The following is a 16220-nucleotide window of genomic DNA, read 5'->3' on the forward strand; positions in this document are numbered from 1 at the left end:
TAAGAAATTTGGAATTTAATATACTAGTTCAACTATCAAGCAAAGGAGTGTCTGCAGGGATCTAATAGCTCAGTTGATTGGCTACCTGAACTTTTATCTTATTGGTGAAGGGTCTAACCCCCACGTCGTAATCCCCTCCCCGTTTCCCCTTCCCCTCCCCCTATGTAATAAAAAACAATTTTTTTTTTATTTTTTTTAAAAAGGGTGTCTATAAAAGTATGACAGAAAGAGAAAACCTTGATGATAACTGATAAAATGTCGTTAAATTGCTACAAAGGAAGAAAAAATCCAGTACTGCTATCATCCTATATCCAAAAGAACAAGAAAAAAATATTAGTACTAGTATCATCGACAACTTCCTAGCTCTTCCTTAATGAGACGAACTGCTTCTGATACTCCATCCTGGATATTTTCCAAAACCAAGTACGATATTAGCAATCTCGCACTTCAATCTCACTGTTAAACTGAAGTGAAAAACACTACCTATTACTCTTCTTAATAATGGTAGCAGCTAGAATGCAAATAATACTATAATGTAGCTCCAACAATATTAGTAGTAGCAGCAGCGAGTGGTAGATATAGAGCGGGTTTAACTGAACTCACTACTTTCGACTCAAATCACTTTTATACATGCGCAAGAAAATTCAAGAATATAAATACTTATATAATAGTAGATCACATCTGTTCTGGGCACGTTGACAGGCAGCAGCAGCATGCAAACCATTAATGTAGCAATATAAAGAACTTCCATTTATTCGTCACACGGAATTGATCTTACCTCATTGGACAATTTATTAGATATCTGCAAAGCACGGGTTTTGACTTCAGAAGACAGCGCGTAGCCCAAGGCCCTCACAAGCATGTTTGCAGCTTCCTTGATGTAGAAATCCTCGTCTTTATCTGGCACCAAGTGTTCTCTTCTCAATGGCTCAGGGGCAACACCAAGCCAATACATCCTCTCAGCCCAGTAGAATTGATCCAGCATAAACGGGCATATCACCTGCCGTTATGTAAAGCAGACATCATGTAGGAGAATTTGCACCAATTTCCGACCTTTTACCTTCACTGAACTAAAATCTTAACGTCGAAATCAACCAGATTTCACCACATCAATCGAAACATTGCATGACATTTCAAAATATAGATCCAACTGTTAATGCAATTATAGGTTAAGTGAACGAATATACATGATGGTACCAAATTCAACTTAGACAGTGTTAATCTTTCTAAGCGTCCTTTTCTCAGTAATCAACATATTACAGCAACAACAACTACGCCTCAATCCCAAACTCATTCAGATTGCTATATAAATCTTCACTATCCATTTTGCTTCATTTAGATCAGTCTCATTCCAATATTCAATAATTTAAGTTCTCTAGCAACATGTTCTCTACATCGTCACCAGACATATGAATCTATTTTAACAACACATGACAATTTTGCTAAAAAGAAATGATGCAATCTTCTGTGCTAGGTGAAATCTAATTCCTCACTGAAAATCAATCACAGATCAGAGCTACAATAACTTCTCCGATGTGATCTCTCTCGTATTGTCACTCTAGCAAGAAAGACTTGCTACTAAAATTATAAATAAGATGGTAGTCAAATGAAGATTCCGCAGATCTAAACCTTATAAAGAAAAAAAGGAATCGAGATTCTTCCTACATATGCCAAGATTTTCAGACAATGAATTGCTTTCAAGTTTTCAATTTAATCAGTAACTAACTTAAACCCTGCTCATCACATAAACTAAAAACCATCCAAGTCTTTCTGTCCAAAAACACAAAATTGTTTCCAGAACTAGTAAGGGGTTGACATAAGTTGCAGAAACTCAATGATGAAACAAACCTGAGGAAGTCCAGCCTGTAAAGCAGCAGCAGTGGATCCACTGGTGATATCGAGACCCAAAGGGCAGCAAATGCATTAATAACAAGAAAAGGTGCACAATGGTTAACAGCATAACTCCTCACACATAGTGAGGAAGAGAGGAAAGGAGAAAGAAAAATGGAAGACATCCAACCTTCCACCGTGATGAATTGCAGCAGCACACCTTGGAAACAGCCAGTTGTATGGGACGGAACTGTGGAAAAACAAGCAGATCTCAATGACAGGAACAACAGTATATGATGTTTCTAATAGCTTCCTAACTGTTAGTTTAAATCTTAGACATGGAGATTTAAGATCACGTATTGCAAATAACCTACATGGAGATTTAAGATCACGTATTGCAAATAACCTACAACCATTTGTTATAGTCTTATAAGAAAACGGAACAAGGTGGTCCGTTCTGCATCTTTTAGAGCAAAAACATACTCCAAAGCATAACTGCAGACTTAACATTCCCTCTATCAGAATTTTTAAAGACTCAAGTGGGTCCAATATAAAGAACTTACCCAGAGAACCAAAAGAGTCGGCCTCCAAAAAGAGAAATTCCTTCATTACTCCGTTGTGTTTGTTCCGTACAAGAGGATGCTTCCTTGGCATAAGAGTAAATTGCAGCTTCTAAAGGCTCATAGCCAGCTGAGAACAAAATAAATCTGCTACCTGATATGTCTAATGCAGTTCCAAGCACCTGAAGGAATGCACGAGGGTTCCTTAAGAAACCCATGCTGCAGAACAAACCAGAGACAAGTTCATGATAAGAAGGTATTCAACGATCCCACAAAGAGTAATTAAACAAAATGCAACTAAAGTTTGTCCTTCAGAAAGTATACATGTTAGAAACATAAAATGAAGGAATGAAATTAAAATTTCACGAATCAAGTTGCAAAACTTAGTAACAACATTATCTAGATTGTGAGATTTTGTTATAATGTTCTATTAATGTTATGGAGGCAAAACCTAGTTTACAAGAGGTATACCAAAAAGTAGAAAGCCTAAACAAAATCTACGAAAGACATAACAACTATGGTTATGAACTTTGTAGGTGCTCTACACGTTAAAGCAAAAATAAAAGACAAGCTCTAAGCTTTGCAAAGCCATGTTCTTCCTTTTCAAAAGCTCTCTTATTCTTTTTCCTCCAAAGTACCCACATGAGTGTCAGTGGCACAACATCTCATGTCCTGCTTCTCCTCCTCCTCCTGCATGTCCAACTGCGCATCGCTCCTTTTCACAGTTCCAGTATTGTTTTATAAACACCGCAGTTGGCTTGCAATATTGCAGTGCATTAATAACAGAGCTTTGCATGAAAATAAAATCATCAAAATGGGGCTTCACCTTCCAATGGAACTCAGACCTATGAAAACAGGCAGCTCTCTAGCAGGAACTTCGATGAAAAACTGCAAGCTGAGGTGGGTAGAACACAATTTGTTTTGTTTATTTGAATTCCCTGAAGAAACCGATGCAGAGATTTCTGCACAGTCATTGCACGAAAACTGCCATTCCCAAGGAGGAAACCAAAAGCCACAAACCCTCACTTTTGATGGCCAATAACCTAATATATTGAAGGTTTTCACTGATCAGCTTAATAGCAACAGAATAATAGCTTTACCAATAAGGCTTCGTCAATTATCACTTTTTGCATTGACAAAACTATCTAAAGCAGGCAGCTTACCAAATTTTTTCTTTTCGCGATTTTACAAAGAATATAGTTTGGTTATCTTACAAAGCCAAAGTTTGGAATTCTTGTAGCCTTAAACTCAATAGAGTAGCTGAATTGGTAATATAGCTGGATTTACCCTAAAATAGAAAAGCAAAGTGGCTTTCAACTAATGTGTACGATTGGAATTTTACAACTCAGAAGGGGGAAAAAAAGGCACAGACATCTATTCTGAGAACCCATCAACTTGATTCCTTACAGCACCATTATTGCAATTCCATCACCACTATTTTACTCAGAATATTATTGTAATCATGCAGTTCTACAGATTTAAGTAGTCATGTTACAGAAGGTCAAATATCACCAAATGGGGGAAATGCATATGTAAATTACCAGAAGAATGCAACTTGTAAAACTTCATTTAAAGTTATATACGCAGGACCAAGTCAGTTTGTATTAAGAGACAACTACCAAATATTTTTAAACCAATAACTATTATAGAATTTATTTCATATTAACCACCTTTATGAGAGTATAAGTGAGTAGGAAAAAAAGTGATAAAATCGATTCTGATTAATAAAAATAATTTGATCAGAAAAAGTAACTAAAGAAGGTGAAAATCACAAACCAAAACAGGCCCTTAAAGCTCACTTGCTAATAGTTTTCAAAGAAAAACGTGTCTCTTGGGCCAAGTTTTGATTCTTGAAAAGTTTCAAGCAATATTAAAATAAATGTCACATGACTTGAGCAATTAAACGGGATCCAATTTTAGTAGCCCAGTGGCTCCGGCAATTAAATTTTGACATTTTATTCTCGTGCTAGGGAAAATTCTGCATGGAACTAAGAAGAGATTTCTATAAATATTTCATCATAAGCCATACCAGGGCATTCAACAACTTCTCTGCTAAATCCATACCTGTGATCAAGCCACAATATGTTAGAAAGTGCAATAACAGTTATCCTGTCACAATAAATAGACACATGGAACCATATACACCAAGATGCCAATAACCTATAGGTCAAGATAAAATACCAACTCGTTCGATTTGGAAATACTTTGAAAAAATACATCTTTACACAATTTTTCCTTGTTCCTCTGTGTAGAAGGCAAAATGGTTAACGGAACACCAAATCTCAGGTAAGATTTCTATGGACTTCTCAAGATTACCAGAAAGCCACAATCTGAAAGCACTTTCTAAATAAATTTTGGAAAAGCCAGTAAAGGCCCAAATTAATTCTTTTCTACACATTAAGATTTATCCTACTCTTATCTTCTAGAACTCTATAGTGGTCCATTGTTCTATAGATGTTTTTTAGCTGGTACAATTATCTTACAATAGTAGAGGAGACGGAAGCCTCTCATGAAACGTCGGAAGACCTGTTACAGGGTCCTGCATCCAAATGAAAAGAAGCAACAAAATTAACATAGATTCAATAGGGGAGGGAGCACTACTCGCCTTTAAACACTACACCAGTGACCCAAAACAATTCAGTTTATGGTAATGTGAATTGGCTACTGGTTTTTATTTTGCAAAATCTAGGTTCCATACCATTTTCCGTTACCAAAAAACCGAAATACCTGATCCCTGTTTCACTAAATAAACCAAAAAATTGAACCATGTGTTTCAGTGATCGGTTGGTCCCTTAAAGCCAAAAATCTAAACTGAGTGAATTCCCATCTCAAACTTCAAAGGGAAAATTTTGGAATATTGTCATTGGTTGGAGTAAGGGCACACCGTAAAAGGAAGGGCACTCAGCTTCAGGTCCAGACTTCTCCACGAGCCCCAGTCCTCAGTGAAAAGTGGCCACATCCAATGGATGACATCTTTCCAGCAAACCTACTATCAACAAGTATGCAAAAGCCATGACTCATACAATTGCTGTCTTTAGTCAAAGTAACAACAACATACCCAGTGAAATCCCACAAATTGGGGTCCGGGAAGGGTAAGTGTACGCAGACCTTACCCCTACACCTTGGGAGGTAGAGAGGCTGTCTTTAGTCAAAGTAAATAAGACTAAAATGCAGGTAAGGACTACTATAACATTAACAACCTTACAGGGTTGAAACAAAGTTAAAGACCAATCAGCCGGTATTAGTATATAACTGCATAAGCTTCTACCATGGGCACAAGATATGAAATGTAGTAGGGAGATTGAACTAGAATCACAGCGATAAGTCCATGTATTAACTCACCTGTACATTTTAAATGAAAATTGGAACTGATTTTTCCAGAGAAAGTAAACTAATATACCAAGTGCTACAGAATTCATCAAGTACCTTATCAGCAGGAGCTTTCTGAAGATGGTTATATAAATCTGGATGCTCTTTGCTAAATTGCCGTTCAAATGATGAAGGAGCACTACATTGCATGAGAGGACGAGCTAAAAGTCAGAAAAACAAGCAGTACAGCTTCTGCATTAGTACCCAACCTAAGGATCCAGAAATTTCAAATGCCCAAGATGCTTCAGAATGAACAGATGAAAGATGAGCAAATTTTACACATAAGTAAGGTATTCATGAGTTAAAATGCTTGGAGTTCCTCATAGGCCTAGACAGGTCTACCTTACTAGTTAGAAGGAAAATAAGTGTATGTACAGAACAAGAAGTTCATCGAGAGATATTCATCAAGTTCATTGCCATATGGAGCAAGTCCATGGTATACCAATGAACAAGTTGAAGGAGCCATAAATTGTTGTAACTTGTAATGCATAATTGAAGAAAAGAGGTGAAGACAATAAGATTGTTATGGAAAGAAGCGAATTAAGAAAGTTTGTCTTGCTACCTATAGGGAACAACATAAGGAGCAACCACAACGCAGCGGACCTGAAAAAGCTCTGCAAGACTCCAACCTTCCTGGAACTCAAGTAATAGAGGGCAAAAAAGAAAGCAGTGTGACTTTCACAATATGAATTCTCACAAAACTCTAACAGTTAATCCACAGTTCTGATATTTTTGCAAAATTTCACTCAGATTATATACCATTTAAATCTGTTCCACTCTGCTCTATTTTTCTTCCCACTATTTTAACGCCATAGGCACTCATCTAATTGACAATGACTTTACTACCATACATACAAGTGAAAGCAATTCACACCCTCACCCCTCCCCTCCACATCCACCTCCCGCAAACTGTCCACCCTTGTAAGGGGATAGACTATGCAAGCTCATTTTGATGAAAGGAAATCTCCTCTCCTAAAACAAACACTAAAAGGGATACAGAACAATTAAATGCCCAGAGAATTTACCAGAGCAAAGAAATTAATAGCAATAACATCACCCTCCACTAAGCCATCTCCAAAGATATCCTCAATGATCGAAGTACATTCACACCTATGCTTCTGGGTAATTTCCCTTTTGTGGACAGAAAATGACAACTCTGTCTTACCTGATCATAAAAGTAGCTATAAGAACTTGTCAACATACTGAAACTGGTTGTCATATTTGCATAAAAGTTGTTGTTGAAAATGAAAATAGAACTTGTATCCAAGGCAAAAGCTGAGTAACATGCAGTACTTGACTCGTGGAGATTAGGATACGATAAACATAATTTTTAGATAAGGAAAAACTAAGTAAAGACAAGAATAAACATAATCAAACTGTCAAAAAGTGACATACCATGGTGTTCAAGAGGGGAAACAACAGGTGGCGATGAAACTGGTATATCCATAACTTTATTTGCTCTCAAGTGCACCCTCAAGTTCTGTCAGGAAAAAAAGGAAATAAAAGAAAACTCTGAAGCAATCAGCCTCAACTTTCTGACATTTCACATATTTATTATGCTACAAGAAAAAAGGAATTTGGCTGCCATATCCAGCCTAAAGGTTAAATTATCTGGATTTCTTTCCAGGGCTTAATGCAATCAACCAAGACCACATTATTTTAACAAAAATACATGCAAGAAGAAAAATGACATGCAAGAAGCACTCTCCGCTTAAATTTGTGGCAACAAGAAACAGATGAGAACTGTTGTGCTTTTGCTAACCTCATGAGCTGAATGAGTTATAAAAACAACTTGATATTGCTCCTGATCACAAGCAAAAGCTGCAGCAACAGCCTGTTCATCAAGTCATTTATTAAAAATATATCCAGTTAATGGACCAAGGAAAAGAAAACCTGTATACAGGTAATTGATGTTTCATGCAAACATTTTTAACTAAATCCAACGACTAATGAGAATGGAGAAGGGCATATACAAGGCCCCTCATGAAATTCAGCACTAGAAGATAATCCAAAACTTTGTGCCTACAGCTTCAGTATCTATAGAAGCCAGTACAGCATAAATCCAGAAATAGAAACTACATGAACTTGATTATAGTTCAACTCAATTTAATATCTAACTGGTGTTGCACATTTTCTCTACTACATGATAAACAAACATTGTCCAAAAAGCCCAACTTATGAGTACTCTTATACTTCTAATCAGTTGAACTAGAAATTCATTAGTTACGTCCTGTTAATTTACACAGTTCTCGCATAGTTCGGGTTCCCATTAACCATAGCTCTGAATGTATCCCATAGTTCTCGACATTATTAGTGGACATTTTGAGGGTGAAGATCTCCACTGGAAACACCATAGATATGGCCAATTTGCTTTGCTTTGGGTCTTTTGGAAACAGCCTCCCTACCTTCCAAGGTGGGGGTAAGGTCACAGACACTTTACCCTCCCTGCACTCGCATTGTGGGATTCAACTAGGTATGTTGTTGTTGTTGTTGTTTTTCATTCCAAATACAAAGTGAATTGCTATCTCTATAGCATTTTCTTTTGTTGCCTAAACACTCTTTGTTTTTCCAATAATACAATCTGTTAAGTCGTTAACCATGCAGCATACTGAATGTGTATACGGTAGATCACATGATCTTCTGTTTCTAACCACATTACATACACTATTACATCTGAAATAAAGTTAAGTTCTGACAACAGAATTATGTTTCCTCACATCTAGTTCATAGGTTTGCTCACTGTCTTCTAGAATGTTGCTGGAATATCAAAAATAAAGTTTAGAAGCATCCAATTGAATGAGAATTAGTAATCTTTCTCTCAAAATTCAAAAGTCACAATTCTTGCCACTATGGGTAGCAAAACAGATACATAGGTTAGCTTTTGAATGGAGTAAAATATTCTACTTGGACAACGTCAGGGCAGGGACGGAGCCAATAATGAACAAGGGGTCGGCGAAAAAATACACTACATATACAAGGTGTTAAAAAAAAAAAATTATTTTTTTATGTGTATATATACAGTAGCAGATGTTGAAGTCCTTGACTTGATGCCCATTGGGTGAGGGGCAAGAAATTATTTCAAGGTTGAAGTGAAATAATTAAATCTTGGATAAAATTCCAACTAGTTGCAATAACAAATATGATAGCATAATTACTTACAGCAAGAGGGTAGACATCGCCTTTAGTTCCAAAAGCCATGAAGACAGCCGTTGGTTTGTTCCTCATCTTTCTTTGCCCCCACAAATCAAAACGGTAACTTGATTCAGTTTAGGCCTTAATCAGAAAATATTATCTTTTCCACCTTTATTCTTATTATATATTATGAGAAGTTAAGACGGTGAAAGAAGAATAGTATTAAGGTGAAATTAAATACTTCTGCTGTCCATTTTTACTGTGTTGACTTGATACGTCCAGTCATAAATATAATGACCTTCCTAACTCATACTTATTACTAAGTTCATTTAATAATTGAAATTAATCAACCATGCTTTAAGAGTTTACCGCCGTTAATAATTTTTTGAAATTTTTAACCCAATAATTAATAATAAGGGTAATATAGGAACAAAATGATAATTATCTCTTGATTTTTCAATTTGAACAAACAAAAATAGTCACTTTTTTTAATATACAGGACTAGTAGAGATAAACGGAGAGAGTAATAAGGATAAAATATGGAGTAACAAATAAAATGAATAAGATGAAGTAGCACCTAAGAACTTTTTCCTAAAAGATTGTGGTTTTGATATCAGTTTTTGACGAGATCACAAGTAATTTTAAATATTGATCAACAAGAAAATGTTGACTCCGGCTCACTTTTGATAACATTAATTTATTTTTTGTCTATCCTAGAAAGGGTCGATTCCCTAGGTATTGTTTAATTGAAATTCATTATTTACCCTTAGTAAGATGACTTTTTAAGATTTTACTTAATATAAAATTAGCCTTTACTATAATATTAAAAGACGATCGGATATGACTCATCATTAAAGGTGGTATGCAATTTTGGTATTTCAAAAATAAACAACACAATAAATACTCTTTCACAATTTTATTTGATTAAAGATGTTTAGAAAACCATACTCAAAAGATTCGTTTAACTCCTCACTGACAATATTTCCTCCGAATTATTTTAAGTGATTTTTAAAGAGTTAGCACACTCATTGGAAATTTTAATTAATAATATTAATTAAATGAATTACTTTACTAAAATGTCATTATCTCTCTTCAAAGACTTCCTCGGAATTTGTTCATCATTTACTATTAGATACGGGTAATTTGTGTTAATATCCTTTTTAATTCTTAAAAAAAGACTTATGTTGAACCAAATTTAAAAGACTCAAAAATCACGAATCCGTGACTTCTATAGGACAAAAAAAAAAAGTTGAACCAAACTAACACAAAAAAACAAAAAACAAAAAAACATAAGTAGGTTTCACGCACTAATTTAATGCGTGAAAGGACCAAACTGCAAATATAACAGTTTGGCCTTTCACGCACGAAATTTGTGCGTGAATGAGCCCACCACAGTACCAAAGAGGTCAATTCGTTATTTGACCAAAGAGTTTTTTGCCATTGCATAGTTACTATGTACAAGTTGCTAAATTTGGCAATACCGGAAATAATTTCCTCTAGCCTATTCGTCAACCATTGTTGCACGCGTCATAACCTAATTATATTTAATTAATCTTAATATTAAATAGACTAATTTTACTCAATAGCTTACCATTTTGGGTTTGGAAAATAATATTTCAAATGTTAAAAAGTAGTAACTTTTAATTATGAAGAACTATTATAGAAATGAATAAATCTCATCTTAAGCCCTAATATTATCAAATAAAAAGATAATAACTTATTTAATTTTTGCATGAAATGAAAAAAAAAAAAAAAAAACTTTGAATTAACATTTCGGGTGGTTTTCAAAACTTTGAAATATCATATAACCTATAAACTATATTATCATTCGAAGTTGTTACTTTTTAATTTGCAAACTAACTACCAGGCCTAAAAAATAGACGACTTGAGATAAAGTTTCAGAACTAATAACTGCACAAGTAACAAAATGATCACGACATATTTAAAGTATGAAGCGCTACACACACACACCAAAAAAAAAAAAAAAAATTAAAACTTAAAAGATTAGTCCCAAACATGTGAAAAATTTGGCACTGCAAGCTGCTACTCTTTATCCTATTGTATTTAGTAGTGAAAAATTTGTGTTTATAGGCTACTCTTTATCCTATTGTAGTTAATATTTTGTTGGGCTCATTCACGCACGAAATTTGGGGGGCAATTCGCAGAATTGCCCTTCTTTTGGGGTGGTCTTTAAATTTTGCCCCTCATATTTGAAATCTTTAAAATTTTCCCTTCGGCTAACACCCATAGGTTTCAGGTTCGAACCCACGCGCGAGCAAAATTTTAAAAAAAAATTCGCAAGCGAGTTTAAATTTCGCTATGCCGGACCGGCATACTTTTGTTAAGGAATTACCAAAGTATGGGACCGCATACTTATGCCTGTAATAATGGAGACTTGGCATAAGTATGCTTAGGATCGGCATAACTTTGATAATTCCTTCACAGTTATGCGGTCCCGGATAAAAGTTTATGGATAAAGTGGATCCATGCCTACTATGTCAAAGAGTAGGATTTGACCAATTTAACGATGCTTGGCAGGACATATTGGATGGTTAGACAAATTATTGGTTCTTGGAGAATCCTGGAGCAAGTGCATACTTCTTCTCAACCTGGAAAAAGCTTGATTCGAACTAAATTCTTGCAATTATTAGGTAATCTGAAAGAGTCAACTGAAAATTTATGGTGTTTCAACATGCCACTCGACGAAATATATTTCACAATGTGATTGTGTGCTTACATGGAAAATCTAGCAATCGCTAATAGGATCATACAATGGGGCTTGAGTGTAGAACCAATTTGTGTTATGTGCAAGTGTTGTGATGAAGAAAGTTTGCCCATTAAAAGTATGCCCCAGCCGGCATAACTTTGTGAAGGAATTATCAAAGTTATGGGACCGGCATACTTATGCCTTATGGGCGGAGACTTGGCATAAGTATGCTTAGATCCCGATAACTTTGATAATTCCTTCAAAGTTATCTTGCAGTCCGGCATAAAAGTTTATGGATAAAGTGGATCCATGCCTACTATGTCAAAAGTAGGATTTGACCAATTTAATGCTTGGCCGGACATATTGGATGGTTAGACAAATTATTGGTTCTTGGAGAATCTGGAGCAAGTGCATACTTCTTCTCAACCTGGAAAAAGCTTGATTCGAACTAAATTCTTGCAATTATTAGGTAATCACGAAAGAGTCAACCTAAAATTTATGGTGTTTCAACATGCCACTCGACCAAAATATATTTCACAATGTGATTGTGCTTACATGGAAGACTGCTGACTGCCAATAGGATCATACAATGGGGCTTGAGTGTAGAACCAATTTGTGTTATGTGCAAGTGTTGTGATGAAGAAAGTTTGCCCATTAAAAGTATGCCCCCACCGGCATAACTTTGTGAAGAAATTATCAAAGTTATGCTTGGACCGGCTTATGCGAAATCTGCCCATAAGGTATGAGTATGCGGGTTCGGCATAAAATTTGTAATTCCTTAACAAAAGTATGCCGGGTCCGGACACGCGATTCAACCTCGTCTTGCGATTTTTTTTTAATTTTTGCTTGAGCGAGGGTTCGAACTCGAACTCGCGCGAAGGGCAAAAATTAAAGACCAGCAATATGAGGGGCATAATTTAAAGACCACAAATATGAGGGGCAAAATTTAAAGACCACCCCAAAAGAAGGGCACTCCGCGCAAAAAATTGAAATTTGGGTTTGGAAAATAATATTTTGGTTTAATTAGTTTGGACCAAGTCGCGGAGTCCGCTATTGAGTAAAATTAGTCTATTTAATATTAGGATTAATTATTTATAATTAGGTTATGATAGGCTAGAGGAAATTATTTTCGGTATTGCCAAATTTAGCAACTTGTGCATAGTAACTATGCAATGGCAAAAAACTCTTTGGTCAAATAACGAATTGACCTCTTTTTGGATAAAGAGTAACTATGCTACTCTTTATCCTATTGCACTGCAAGCTGCTACTCTGTTATGCTCATTCACGCACAAATTTTGTGCGTGAAAGGCCAAACTGCTATTTTTGCAGTTTGGTCCTTTCACGCACTAAATTAGTGCGTGAAACCTACTTATGTTTTTTTTTTTTTTGTGTTAGTTTGGTTCAACTTTTTTTTTTTTTTGTCCTACAAAAGTCGCGGATTCAAAAATCACCTAAGTGGATGGAAGGAAGGGAGTAACATTATTATATGAAATAAAACTAAAATAACTTTGGTCAAGGGCATGTCAACATTTATAGATTTTGCTTGCTACTAGTCTATCTGGTAAATTTTATAGAAATTTTAACTCCAACACAACATTGAGATCTTTTGAATGACTGCACTTCGGGAGTTTTTTTTAGGCATAGCTACACTTTTGTAATTACATTTCGTAGCTACAGTAACATGTATTCAAATTCAACTGTATTCTAATTCAGCTATATTTCGCTATATTCAACGGGCAATTTGCAGAATTGCCCTTCTTTTGGGGTGGTCTTTAAATTTTGCTCCTCATATTTGAAATCTATAAATCTTGCCCTTCGGCTAAAATCCATGGGTTTCAAGTTCGAACCCCCACACAGTCAAAATTTAAAAAAAAAAAAAATGGCGAGTTTAAATTTATTATGCCCCCCGGCATACACTTGTGAAGGAATTACCAAAGTTATGCCGGACCCGGCATACTTATGCCTTATGGGCAGACTTGGCATAAGTATGCCGGATCCAGCATAACTTTGGTAATTCCTTCACAAGTTTATGCCAGTAGGGGCATAAAGTTTGCCCATTAAAAGTTTGCCCACAAGTATGCCCCCACCGGTATAAATTTGTTGAATTACCAAAAGTTATCTGGGACCGGTGATACTTATGCCAAATCTGCCCATAAGGCATGGGTATGCCGGGTCCGGCATACACGCCACCCAAACCTTGCCTTGCAATTTTTTTTTTTTAATTTATGCGAGGCGGGGTTCGAACTCGGAACCTCATGATTTACGCGTGAACGCTTAGAGTTGCAATGCGAAGGGCAAAAATTAAAGACCAGCAATATGAGGGGCATAATTTAAAGACCACAAATATAAGGGGCAAAATTTAAAGACCACCCCAAAAGAAGGGCAATCCCCACAAAAAAATGCTATTCAACTCGAATGTATTCAATTTGGTTGTATTCATTTGTAACAACTTTTACATCGTATTCAACTTAGGCCTCATTTGTTTTCATTAAGATTAAGACATCTGAATCTGAATGCACATCTGAATGATTAAGATGTTGTCTCTAAGTCTGAACACTGAATGATTAAGACTGTTTGTTTTTCAATATCTGAATGTACATAATGAATTTATTTAAACATAATAAATATACAATTCAAATTAAAAAGTAACTAAATAGTAGAAAATAAATACAAATTTAATAAAATAAAATATTATTTGATTAAAAAAATGAAACATTTATGTTCACTAGTAATGGTGGAGATGTTTTGTAGTCATGGTAGGTGGTGAGTGGGCGGTGGGTGGTTGGGGTGAGGGGTGGGAGGTAGTGGGGGTGGGGTTGGTGGGGGTAGGGGTGGGGTTGGTGGTGGGAGGTGGGGGTAGGTGGTGTGGGGTAGGGGTTGATGGTAGGGGCGGGGTTATATATATATATATATATATATATATATATATATATATATATATATATATATATAGGTGGTGAGGGGTGGGGGTATATATATATATATATATATATATATATATATATATATATATATATATATATATATATATATATAGGGTGGGGATGGGTGGTATGGGGTAGGGGTTGGTTGTAGGGAGTAGGGATGGGTGGTGTGGGATTGAGGTTGGTGGTGGGGTGAGGGTGGTGGGGTGAAGGTGGTGGAGAATGGGGGGTTGGTGGGGAAGGTGGGTGGGTGGTGGGGTGGGGTTGAGGTGGATGGGTGAGGTGGGGGTGGGGTTGAGGTGGATGGGTGAGGTTGGGGTGGAGAGTGGGTGGGGGTGCGGTTGAGGTGGAGGGTTGGGGTTGGGGTTGGGATTGGAGCTGGTGATAAAAAAGTTTCATATAAAAATACCTCTTAATGATATTAAGACTTGGTTCAAGATCTTAATGATTAAGACCTATTCAAATCCAATAAGTGCTTAGATCTTAATGCAAACAAATGCACTTAATGGCTTAAGGTCTGAACCATTCAGATTCAGACCTCCAATAAGTGCAAACAAATGAGGCCTAAAAGTATTTAAATTCGGTTGTATTCAAATAACATAAATGCAAACAAATAGAGGGATATTCAGCTGTATTCAAAATTCACTGTATTCATTTGTATACCAAAAAAAAATCTCTTTTGAAATACAAGCAAAAAATACATAAAGAAACACTCTATTTTACACTAAAAAAATAACCAATTGACTGAAATACACTCAGATCTGAGATACAAGAAAAAAATACACTCAGATTTGAGATATAAGAAATCAAATACACTCAGATCTTAAATACATCGCCGGAGATTTTTCCATCGCGAGCATCGGCGCCATCGTGCGGTAAGGTTCCAACAAGAAACCATTTCTTTCTATATATTTAACACAAAAACAAATATATCTCAAGTAACAATAATAAATACATCTCAAGCAACAATAATGATAAATACTCATATCTGAGCAAAATACACTTTTGTCCTCCCTTCTCTTCTACGGCCATAAAGACTTCTAAATACCTTTTCCAATTTCAAACGCTTCTTCAACCATATATATCCAAATAACTACTAAATGTGGAATAGTGTTGAGCAATAGGCATTTAGGCAGCTGATGAAGCTCAATTTCTCATCGAAAAATAGGAAGAACGTGCATAAGCCATAGTCAGATCCGGCAACAGCAAAGTCCAGATGACCCGCGGCGGCTGGCCGACGAAGAAGAGAGAGTGAAAAAGGAGAGAGAGCTGAGGGAGAAGAGAGAGAGAGGGGGTTGAGGGAAAAGATTGATACAATGGAATAAGAGGAGATGAGTTTTAAATTAATTACCTTGTGTAATTGAAATACAACATTTAGCTACTAGATATAATTAAACTAAAGTATAGTTATTACTAAATATACGTTCTCTACGCTATGTAAATTTCCCTTAAAACTATTTGACTTGTTTGTTAAAAGCAGCTAGTTGAAGATTGCAGCGTATTTGATCAAACATTGCTAATGGTAAAAAAGGAAATTTTGTAGTCAAAATCATTTTCCATCCTTGAAAGTTGAAACAAGTACACTAAATGGAGAATAAGAGTACAAATCAGAGGTCACATGCTAATATCCTAACGACATCCCTCAATATAATCCCATCTATGTTAGTTTTGGGGAACAAACTGTGCTGACGATAAGAA

The 16220-nt window shown here is 35.9% G+C and overlaps 1 protein-coding gene across 4 annotated transcripts; it reads right to left on the bottom strand.

Moving 5' to 3' along the window:
- Nucleotides 1-219: 219 nt before the first annotated feature.
- Nucleotides 220-9148, bottom strand: LOC132064617 (uncharacterized). 4 transcript variants are annotated; one of them, XM_059457657.1, is made up of 15 exons: nucleotides 8919-9144; nucleotides 7522-7593; nucleotides 7155-7239; nucleotides 6785-6924; nucleotides 6322-6392; nucleotides 5817-5898; nucleotides 5275-5376; nucleotides 4874-4929; nucleotides 4420-4454; nucleotides 3217-3433; nucleotides 2394-2609; nucleotides 2021-2080; nucleotides 1849-1888; nucleotides 779-1000; nucleotides 220-402 (listed from the first exon to the last, which is right to left on the bottom strand). In XM_059457657.1, the coding sequence occupies exons 1-15, from the start codon at nucleotides 8982-8984 to the stop codon at nucleotides 346-348; spliced, it is 1521 nt and encodes a 506-aa protein (XP_059313640.1). In that variant the 5' UTR covers nucleotides 8985-9144; the 3' UTR covers nucleotides 220-345. The 4 variants fall into 4 exon arrangements, with proteins under 4 accessions (XP_059313640.1, XP_059313642.1, XP_059313644.1 ...); XM_059457659.1 differs by lacking the exon at nucleotides 8919-9144 and adding an exon at nucleotides 8477-8634; XM_059457661.1 differs by lacking the exons at nucleotides 7522-7593; nucleotides 8919-9144 and adding an exon at nucleotides 5591-5654.
- Between the last annotated feature and the right edge of the window lie 7072 nt (nucleotides 9149-16220).

Source organism: Lycium ferocissimum, chromosome 7, assembly GCF_029784015.1.
Source record: "Lycium ferocissimum isolate CSIRO_LF1 chromosome 7, AGI_CSIRO_Lferr_CH_V1, whole genome shotgun sequence".
NCBI lineage: Eukaryota > Viridiplantae > Streptophyta > Magnoliopsida > Solanales > Solanaceae > Lycium > Lycium ferocissimum.